At 41.6% G+C, this 10,952-nt stretch overlaps 1 protein-coding gene across 1 annotated transcript in view; it reads left to right on the top strand.

The window, feature by feature from the left end:
- The window catches only part of LOC103373498 (unconventional myosin-VIIa-like), a gene marked incomplete at its 5' end in the record, with an annotated part of 35,319 nt that overhangs the window by 3,021 nt on the left and 21,346 nt on the right, over nt 1-10,952 (top strand). Inside the window, 8 exons of the mRNA XM_008303396.1 lie at nt 301-443; nt 703-913; nt 2,049-2,184; nt 2,870-2,976; nt 4,094-4,153; nt 7,476-7,613; nt 8,293-8,451; nt 9,080-9,172. Coding sequence (XP_008301618.1) covers nt 301-443; nt 703-913; nt 2,049-2,184; nt 2,870-2,976; nt 4,094-4,153; nt 7,476-7,613; nt 8,293-8,451; nt 9,080-9,172 — 1,047 coding nt within the window. The remainder of the gene's footprint in view (nt 1-300; nt 444-702; nt 914-2,048; nt 2,185-2,869; nt 2,977-4,093; nt 4,154-7,475; nt 7,614-8,292; nt 8,452-9,079; nt 9,173-10,952) is intronic.

Here is a 10,952-nt window from a genome sequence, read left to right as displayed (position 1 = left end):
TGAAGCACGGTGGTGGCAGCATCATGATGAAGCACGGTGGTGGCAGTATCATGATGAAGCACGGCGGTGGCGGCATCATGACGTGAGGATACTTACATGTGGGAAACTGTTTTCATTTTGGCATGAAAGGATCCTTTTATAGACATTGTGATAGTTGTAATGTGTATCGTGCACAGGACAGACCAAACAGGAAGCCACACATTTAAAAGCCTCCTTAACGTTACCAGAGGTCATCAAAGTGTTGATTGGTTGTGGCCTGTGTGTTTGTGTGTGTGTGTGTGTGTGTGTGTGTGTGTGCAGGGTATTTACGGGCGTTTGTTCGTGTGGATTGTGGAGAAGATCAACGCAGCCATTTACAAGCCTCCGTCCTCACAACCCAAAGCTCTGAGGCGCTCCATCGGCCTGCTGGACATCTTCGGCTTCGAGAACTTCACCGTCAACAGGTAAAACCTGCACATGCTCAGTTCCCCTGCATTAGTAGCAGGGACGTTATTCAGCCAAACTATGGAAGGTGATGCTCATTTGTGTTTCTCTTGCATTTCTTGGGGAGTAAAAATAACTTGCCTAAAACATCCTTTAGTATAAATTCCTGAAAGTTGTATGAAGACATTCACTGTTTTAGAATGTGACATAACACGAACATAAACCAGTGATGTGACAGCGATTAAAGCTTCATCACTTTGTTTGTCCTCCGTCCTGCAGCTTCGAGCAGCTTTGCATCAACTTCGCCAACGAGAACCTGCAGCAGTTCTTCGTCCGCCACGTCTTCAAGCTGGAGCAGGAGGAGTACAACCTGGAGCACATCAACTGGCAGCACATCGAGTTCACCGACAACCAGGACGCTCTGGACATGATCGCCATCAAACCCATGAACATCATCTCGCTCATCGACGAGGAGAGCAAGTTCCCGAAGGTACGAACCGAGACTCTGCTGGTTTCTGTTCCCTCGAAAGTCCAGACGCTGAAGTTAACATCTGGTCGACCGTCGGCTGGTTAGAGACGGAGCACAGAGGTCACGTTAGCGGTCGTACAGGAGCTTTGGCTTCACAGGAGAAAACTCTGGATCGGTCTAGTTTAGAACATTTGAATCAACCACTGATGCAACAGCTGAATTTCTGAGGGTTTAACTCTTCAGGAATAATAACTTTAAACCTTTTAGTCATGAGGAAGGCCGTGAGTCTACAGTTATTTGCTTTACAGTCAGTTTTAGCTTCTTGTTTATCTCTCTGACTAAAACTTTGGTCTTGTTGTTCATGTTCAGCTCTCTCATGGCTCAGCTCTCGAGAAATAAGTCGACAGATGAAGACCTCATCGTGGTTTGTGTTGTTTGGATTATTACGTAAAGAAACCAGCAAACCTTAGTTTAGTAAAGACACACAGCAGGCGTCCACCATGGTTGTTTTCTTTGTCTTTTTGGAGTTTTATCTCACTCACAATGCATCCTGGGAACTCTGCTTATGTCTGAGTTTTGTTTCTCAGCTTTATTTAATGAGTTGAGTGGATTTTTCAGCTGTTCATTCATCGTTTTCAGTCAAAATCGTGTTTTGGTTCTGAAGTGGCGCTAAACGTTTAACTGGACATGAGCAAAACTCTCATATTTACTTTAAGTAAACTAGAAACAACCATTTGATTTGATTAAACTCCTTTATGATGGCTTTAGGTGTAGAAATGTGCCGTCTCTTCATGGTGAGGACTTTAACTTAATGTTTGGTTCTTGCGGTTAAGTTAAGCAACTGCTTTCTAACGAGCAACTAAAACTGTATTTTTAAACGTCATCGGCCCATTTGGAGCCATTTGAAACCAAAAAGACTCGTAATTTAAACGGTGTAAATCATTTTAAGATGCCGACAACACAGCAGCAGCAGCTTCAGACTTGTTCTGTCGTCTACGAGGCACAAACTTGTTGAGTTACTGTTTTCACTTGAAGTCCAGCCCACAAGTGAAGGTCAGTGTTTAGTTTCTCGTTTCTGCTGCAGCTGAACAAAGTCGGCGTCGACGCCTCTACGTCTACGTTCTGGTGTAATTCTTTCCTTGCGTGTCTCCTGCAGGGCACCGACACCACGATGCTGAACAAACTGAACTTTCAGCACAAACTCAACACAAACTACATCCCACCAAAGAACAACTACGAGACCCAGTTTGGGATCCAACACTTTGCTGGAGTCGTTTTCTACGAGACGAGAGGTCAGAGTGGCTTAAAGTGTCATCATCTAAATGTTCATGTTTATGAGGATGAAGAGTCTGATGTGTTTAATTTTGTTTGTATCGTACACGAGGCTGCTGCTGTTTCACACACGGAGCAACACTTCAGACGGTTTATTTGTTTAATTAGTTGCAGGACTTTTATTTTAGTAGCTGCTAGTTTTTACTTCATTACAGCTCAAAGTCCTGCTTGCATACATTTATTTAGATAAAAATCATGAGTATTATTAATAGAATTTATCTATAACTTAATCTGGAATAGAACTTTATGTACAGTTTGATGGTTTAATGGTTTGAGGAAAAGTTAATGAGAGAATAAATAAGAAATAGAAACAAGAACATGATGCACAAATTAAAGTAGAAACTTTCTGTGACACATTTTGAAGTTTACTTGAACTTCTAGCAGCTCATCTAGTTTCTAATCCACGTGTCAGAACGGCTGTAAAACACTGGTTTCATTTATAAGATTGTATTTTATGAGTTTGTTCCATTTTCGGGATTCGTAATGTTTAAATTTTAATCTGACTGCTGTGGATGAATTAACCGTGGAGTTAAAAGTACAACAATCAGAACAGAAGTACTCGTGTGTATTTACCTTAAAATAATACTGTGCAGTATTCGAGTAGATGTACTTAGTTACTTTCCACCGCTGGTTTGTTGGTTGCAGGATTCCTGGAGAAGAACAGAGACACGTTGTACGGCGACATCATCCAGCTGGTTCACTCCTCCAAAAACAAGTTCATCAAGCAGATCTTCCAGGCTGACGTTGCCATGGTAACGGACACGGACACGCGCACACACACACGCACACACACACACACACACACACATACACCTTTATGTGCTGTGAGTTTACTGGAGTCAAAGATGGCGTCTTCTGCTCACCTGCCTCATGAGCCAAAAAACAAGTTTTCTCACTTCCTGGTTTCCTCTACAAGCTCCGCCCACAAGTTCCTGCTCCTCAGTAGAATAAAATGTCGTAATATTAGGTGTGAAAATCGGCCTGTTTGCAGTTGCAGGTGTCAACAGTTTGACGGACGTCTCCTTTAAACGAGGCGGCATCAAAACGTTCTGGGACAGTCTTTGGCCACAGCAGCACATTATCACTGTGCCGGACTCGACCCCCTGAAGTCTCTACCTTGTTCCAGAAATTAAACTTTAGTCAAAGAGTTGCTGTTTTGAGGCAGATGAGGAGATTCAGCTCATCAGAGATGCTGTTTGACAGAACAGGAGGCGTTCCAGCAGAGTCCCACTGCACAGGGAGAATAAAATCACATTTAAATCAAGTGTACTTCAGGTAGATGGCAAAGGGCAGCAAAGTCAAGAGCAAGAATTTAACTGTCTGTCTTTTATTCCTACGTGAGCTCAATCTGAACTGTTTACGTGTTTGATCTGCAGCCTGATCTCTGGATCCTTGTGTTTTTTTGTGTGTGTGCTTCTTTAAGTTACTGATGAAGCTTCCTGTTGTCATCTGTGATCCAGTTCTGTTTGATACGATTCCTTCAGCAGAGTCACTGTAACGATCAGAAACCAGCTTCAGCTTCGTTTCTCTCAATCACTTCATTTGACTGATTAGATCAATCCAGTGAAATTCTAATCGGTGCTTTCATTCATTTTCTAACAAAACAAGTTCATTTCATTTAACTCCAAAACCAGGAAATTTCAGCATCAACATTTTAATTTACAACCAACAGCTTCAGAGAATGAACTGAGAGCTGGACCCCCTCCAGCTGTTTTCTCCTCCTGCTGCTGCTGCTTTTGACTCTTTAACTCGCCTGTTTCTCAGTAATGTGCAGCTTAAAGGTAACATCAGCGTCTTCTTTGTCTTCCCTCTTTGTGTGTCTGTGTGTGTTTGTGTGCACCTGCATGCCAGTGTGTTGCTTCTCTTCAGTCTCTGTGTGGTTTCTCTGCTGATAGTTCAGTAGCTTCACCTGCCACAGCTCCTCCCAAGGTAACAGAAAGCATCCATCCAGCACCTCCAAAACAAAAGCCTCCATCGACTCACCTGTTCATCTGTTTATTGGTTCTTCATTCACACTCTGAACAGTGAAACCGTGTTTTATGTTTTATTCTCATTTATGTTGTTTGCTGTCACATCAGGATCAGGTTGAAGTGAAATCAGATTTAATGTTCAGTGAAGATCTGTTCATGTCTTTAGGTGAATAAATCACCTCGTCTACATGAAGAAACACATCACAGCTACATGGATGAACTTCTTTTTCAAATGCCAGAGTTTTTAAAAGGATATCAATGCTTTTTTAAATAAAACTCATGATCACCTAGTGCCTCCTAGTGGCCACAAAGCAGAACTACAATAAAGTTCAATATATTTATGATGATTCTAAATGATTAAACCAATCAAGTCTTGTTTATATTTTTATTTTAATCGATATTGTTGATGTATTATTCTGTTAATGTGTCATGAATCAATCAGTCAAACTTCATTTATGCTGGACTTTTTTAAACAAATCAAATCAAAGTCCTTTACAAGCAAAGTCCAGCACGTTAAAAACAGATTTAGAGACTAACGCAAAACAAAACAACAAAACAAAACAAGATAGAAACTGAGCAGTACATCATCATGTAGTTTGCACACACAAAACCTTTTAACCCGTTTACATTTGTTTCTTTCTAAATTCTACTCTCAAAATTTACTTTAATTTTTAAATCGCTCCATAAAAGTACGTGGTACAGCTTGACAATGTTGATTAATTATTTTACTCTTCCAACCTACAGTTTTGATATTAAAACGTTTTGTACCGCCATGAACAGCAACCTTTTAATAAATAATTTACTAAGTATAAGCATAACTATTTTGAAAACAGAGACCGGAAATGATTCGTTCTTACTCGTGCTAACTTAACGCTGTAGTTCCTACTATAACCACTGGGGGCAGCAAACGCGTCCCTGTATCGACGCACCCTTCTCCGCTATTGCACGTTTAAATTTAATGCTGCAGTACCGACTGTAGCCACAGGAGGGGAGCAAACAGTGTAAAGACAACAACAATTTCATAAACATTACTTTTCCGGGACGGACTTTCAAAATAAAAAACACGTCACAACGTGCGTCTGTATATTTGAAGTCATCGGTCGCCGAAGCACCAGGGAAGCTAGCGGTGTTCTGTCGCAAGTGTTGTCGGTCTTTTAACAGCATCTTTAGGCAGATTAACTATGAGCTAAAACCGCACCATGTTTGTTTGTTTGTTTTTCAGTGCTTATATATGCTAAACACACACACACACACACACACACACACACACACACACACACACACACATATATATATATAGTGTAAATAAAGTAGCGCCGTAGGAGCTAGGCTAGCTGTTTCCTTTTAATGTTTTATTCTTAACTAACTCACAAAATTGGTTAAATCAACGGGTCTGATTCGGTCATCTATATCTCTACTCGTTCAAACTTAATTATTTGCACTGGAGATAAAAATAAATACTATTGGTTATTGAAATTAATTAGTTAAAAATCGCAATTTATTTCGAAGCCTTGACCGGAAACGTCCTTGTATTTATTATTGTAGCTAACTTAACCTAAAATGCAGGTCATTTTTGTGGCCGCTGGAGGGCAGCAAATGCGCATAAAGTCTACCGTCAGCTGTCAAGATCAAGAAAAAATATATATTTGAAACAACTCCATGTATTTCTACTAATTACACCAACAGTGATCAGCTACTGTGAGACATGAAATAACTTCTATTCAGTCTACGTGCTTTACTTCTGAATTGGTTTTGGTGTTGCAGTACCTGACTGTGACCACAGGAGGGCAGCACACACTGTAAAGAGAAAAACATTTACATAAACACTATTCCGGCAATTAATTTCAAAATAAAAGCTCGTCACAAAGCGTAGCGGTGTGTTTCAGCTCTTTAAACGGTGCCATTCAAGTAGAAAATGTTTGCTAACCTGACATCTGTTTATAAACGTGTTAGTTAGCTAGTTAGTCGTCGTCTTAGTTCTTAGTTTTACTTCTTTTTTAATCACCCGATATGTGAAGTTTGGGCTCAACCGCCGGTCAGGTCACCGGATTTTACCGGTAACGGAACACACCGTAACACCCGCTAAGCTAGCGGTGTTCTGTCTGTGCGCAAATTAGCTACGAGTTAAAACAATGTTGTGTTTTGTATCTCGAAGCTACCGTATTTACACCATATATGTCCATATTTAATGCACACATATGTGGTGTAAATACGTTAACTTCGATGGAGCTAGGCTAGGCTAGCTGCTGTCATTGTCTCAGCTCGGCTAAAGCGTCACGGAGCTAACGCGGCTAATGCTAGCTAGCTAGCGGTCCTGTATCCAGCCTGGACTCCGGTAAGATAAATATAAAGATAAATAAAATGTAAATTAAAACTCTCCTCCAGGCACTACTGTTGTGATTTTTGGACTGTTGTTTAAATAAAAATGGCTTTTCTGGTAAATCATTTAATAATGATGTTTAAATAGAGCTGTAATAAACAGTTTGGTTTCCAGCTGACCTGTCTGTAATGTTCTACATTTATCAGTTGGTTTAAAATAGTCAGAAAATATGATAAACTCTTATAATAGTTCCCCTCAACCTAAGAGACTAATCCAGATACATATTTTTTATTTATCCAACATTCTAAAGTCCCAAATATATCATTTATTATCATATGTGTTGGAGGAAAACATCAAATCCTCACATTTGAGAAACTGGAACTTCTGATATTTGTAATATTTTTCTCTTAAACTAGCAGCAGGTCACTTCATTGACCTTGAATCAGGTGTTTCTCTGTATAAACCTTATAAAGCTTGAAGCTGCAGTTTCAGCCCCAAAATCTTCAGTCTGTTGTAATATGTGATCAAGAAAAGCTTTAAGTTTGAAGAATATGTTGTTTTACTTTGAAAATAGCTGCAGGTGAGTTTTTAATCACTTGTTTGAGGTTTTAATCCGTCCTGTGATAAAGCTGCTGCTCCGTCCACACCTCATAAAGCGTGAAGCTGCTGTAACAGCCCCAAAATATTCAGTTTAATGTCATATTTCATGAAGTATAAAAACGATATCCTCTCATTCAATAAGCTGGAACCAGCACATGTTTGTGTTTTTTGTTTCAAGCAGTGAATTAACATCAGAATTTATTCTGTTTGACTGTTTAGAGAAAGAGGAAAAAGGTTTGTGTCAGAGCTCAGGATCCTCACTGTGGGCGACCCTCACACTTTATCTGCTGCCTCGTGTTGTGTGTGTGTGTGTGTNTGTGTGTGTGTGTGTGTGTGTGTGTGTGTGTGTGTGTGTTTTCAGGGGGCAGAAACCAGGAAACGTTCTCCGACGCTGAGCAGTCAGTTCAAAAGATCTCTGGAGCTGCTGATGAGAACTCTGAGCGTCTGTCAGCCGTTCTTCGTTCGCTGCATCAAACCCAACGAATACAAGAAGCCCATGGTGAGTGTTCTGACCGGACAGCCGCTGTGTTTCAGGGGTTCAGTCGACAATCTGTGTCATAGATTATAAAACCGCACTGAAGCCAGCTGAAGGAAAACATAAAGTTGGATAAATCTGAGAACAGTCGTTGTTTGTCTCGGTGACGGTTCCACTACAGATGACGCTAACAGAGAGGTTTACAGGATTTAAATTCAGAAATGATGTTTTTAATTTCAGTTCAGCTCCAGTTATGAGTCCTTCTGTCTCCTGGATGATTTGATGTTCAAGTTATTTTAGCTGCTTCTTGTCTTTACTTACAGATAAAATACTGACCTGGTTTAAATTCACACAACATGGAAAAAGATCAAGTGAAAGTCGTTTTCAGTTGTTTTCTTTTGAAACTGTAGAATTAATACGTTCCAGTTTCAGGACATTTTTCAGGATGAAACTTTCAGATTTTCACTTCAGATATTCAGAAAACACAAATGAACCACAAACAGTGTTTTTATAAAGTATAAGACGATGATCTTGTTATTAAACTTCATTGAAACAAGTGAAATTGTTCCAGATCAGCAGTGAGATCCATAAAAAGTCAACATTACTATTAACTGAATTTTTTAGTCGTAGAGTTTTAACGTGTACTGAAGCGACCTGGTGTGTGTGTGTGTGTGTGTGTGTGTGTGTGTGTGTGTGTGTGTAGTTGTTTGACAGGGAGCTGTGTGTGCGTCAGCTGAGGTACTCGGGGATGATGGAGACCATTCGGATCCGCCGTGCTGGATACCCCATACGCTACACCTTCGTGGAGTTTGTGGACCGCTACAGAGTCCTGATGCCGGGAGTCAAACCCGCCTACAAGCAGGTGACAGACTGTTTGTTTGTTTGTTTGTTTGTTTACATTCTGAGGACGTGTTCACGTGTCTGACAGTCTCTGAGTTCTGCTTTCTACGAACTGAAACTAGCTCCAGGTCAAAGTTTTTCCCGTCAGAGCAACCAGAACCGGTCACTGTTTTCTTTGGACCCGTCGTGGTTCTGTTTCCGCTGCAGCCTCGAGCTCAAACTGTTTCTGTGTGCGACCGAAAAACAGCCGTTTGACTTTCTAACATCACGATTAAGCTGCTGTTCAGGTGCTTCACCGTTTGTTTTACTTCAGTTATTTATCACAGCTACACGTAAATAACATTGATGGAAGCTTTAAATGACAAAATCAAACAGATTGTCAACAAATAAACCAACATATAGAGGTACTAGTTCTAGCTGTGACAGTACTGCTCATGTCGGTGATACTGAGAGAAGTATGAATGTTGGACAAATGATCGTCCATCTTCTGTTAAAGTCCATCTAAAGACAAACACACAAACAAGACGTCCTCATCGCTGTCGTCACGTTAGCTTTTATTTTAATTATTCTCTGTATCTAAGCACCGACTCAGAGCCGCTGCATCCATCTCATGTCATAAATCTGATGAACCTCCTGGTCTCGTCCATCAGGAGGACCTGAGGGGAACCTGCCAGAGGATCGCTGAGGCGGTGCTCGGCAGAGACGACGACTGGCAGATGGGAAAAACCAAAATCTTCCTCAAGGTAAAGCTGCTTCAAAGCACCGTCACACGACGAAGGCAAGCTGGAGCAGAGAGACGATTAGTCTGGACCGGAGGGTTTACCAGCACCAGTCATCGCTTTAACGGTTTTAATTATAGAATATGTTCACCTGAAGATGTTTCTGGTGGTTCTGATGCTGGTTTTTATCTTCTCGTCACCAGCAGGTTGGTCGTTGTCGACTCCACTGCTTGTTTCCACACATGAAGCTAAAGAAATGTGTGTTTAGGGAGGTGGAGGTTCTGGTTGATTCTGGTCCATATGGAATCGTCTGTAGATGATGTGTGGTCCGGTGTCGTCCTGCTGGAGGCTGATGTTGGCTGGTTCATGTGTGTAGCCGAGGTCATTCAAAGAGCTTCACACAAAACTAGAAGAAGACAAATAGAACCAGAACCAGAACACAAACACAGTTATTAACTGATTACATTAAAAACAAAGAAGCAGATCAAATCAGTCCATAAAGGGAACAGATCAGATACCTCCAGCTGTCATATGAACACTAAACTGTTGTCAGCCTGGATGTGAACGTTTTCAGAGTTGTTCTGGTGTCAGGACCAGACGGTCAGAACCAGCTGATCCACAGAACCTCGTGCAGCAGATGCAGTTTTCTCTTACAGCAGAGCAGCTGTTCAGCAAACACACCAGGTTGATTTTCTTCTATTTAATGTGGAGGTGATGTCGGACCGGGTCTCAGCGTCGTCAGACCCTGAATGTGAAACGATGAAGAGCTTCATGTCAGCAGCTGATTGGCTCGTTAGACGTTTAGTAAACGGGTGTTAATGGTTGTGATTATTTCAGTAGTTTCTCTGAGCTTCAGCCTCCCAGCAGCAGACCTGGACCTGGACCAGCTGATCCTGGTTCTGTGGTTGTTCCCGGTTCACAGCGTCAGTGTGTTTTTCATTTTTCGCCGTCATGTGTGTGAATGTTTGGTTTTCCTCCCAGAGAGGTCACATGTTGTCCTGAGGAACGTCCGTTAGCTGGTTTCCACGGTGACGCTGGTGATGGTTTGTTTTGTCCTCCTGTCACAGTTTTATCTTTCCACCGCTGTTGATCTGATGACGTGTTGATCAGTTCATCTCTGCCTCCACACCGTTAAACCCAGCTGGGTTGCTTTACGTTGAGATTCAGTGACAGATTATTTTGTCCCTCGGCAGGCTGCTGACATGTCGTCTAACATCTGCTCCTCTGCTTCAGACAAACATGCTAACAAATCATCTTAAAAGGAGATCAGGGGTCTCTGGAGCTGTAGAGCTGTTATCTGAAGTCATTAAGTCTAAATGAAGCTGCTGCTGGTCTAACGGAGGCTTCAGCTCACAGCTTTCTACCACTAGTATGATCGTATTAATCACTAGAAGGTCAAATCAGTCACTATGTCTGATAAAAGCAACACATCAGAAGAAGATCAATCTGTTCTCAGTTTATTTTTGATGCCATAAAGGTTTTAACAGCAGTAGAAGTGGACTCTTCGTCGTCCTGGAGCCGTAAACTGAAGGAAGAATATGTAAACTCCTGCAGTTCTGATTTGAGGAACGTTGACGTTGCAGATCGTAGAGACGGATGCTGCTGACATTCTTCTTTCTCTGAATATGAAATAAAAAGGCAGATATTTGCAGGAACTGGGCGACACGTTGATGATCACAGTGTTTAGAGTGAGACCAGTTTTCTGAGTCGGACAGGAAGTGGAGCAGGAAGGAGAAAGTTGAGGAGGTGAAGCGGGGCAGCGGCCACACTTCCCCACCGGACGGACGACCGCAGCAGGAAAACA

This window comes from Stegastes partitus, unplaced genomic scaffold (genome assembly GCF_000690725.1).
Source record: "Stegastes partitus isolate 25-593 unplaced genomic scaffold, Stegastes_partitus-1.0.2 Scaffold1997, whole genome shotgun sequence".
Classification (NCBI taxonomy): Eukaryota; Metazoa; Chordata; class Actinopteri; family Pomacentridae; genus Stegastes; species Stegastes partitus.
The sequence above is the reverse complement of the archived record's forward strand: the minus strand, read 5'-3'. Positions and strand labels throughout refer to the sequence as shown.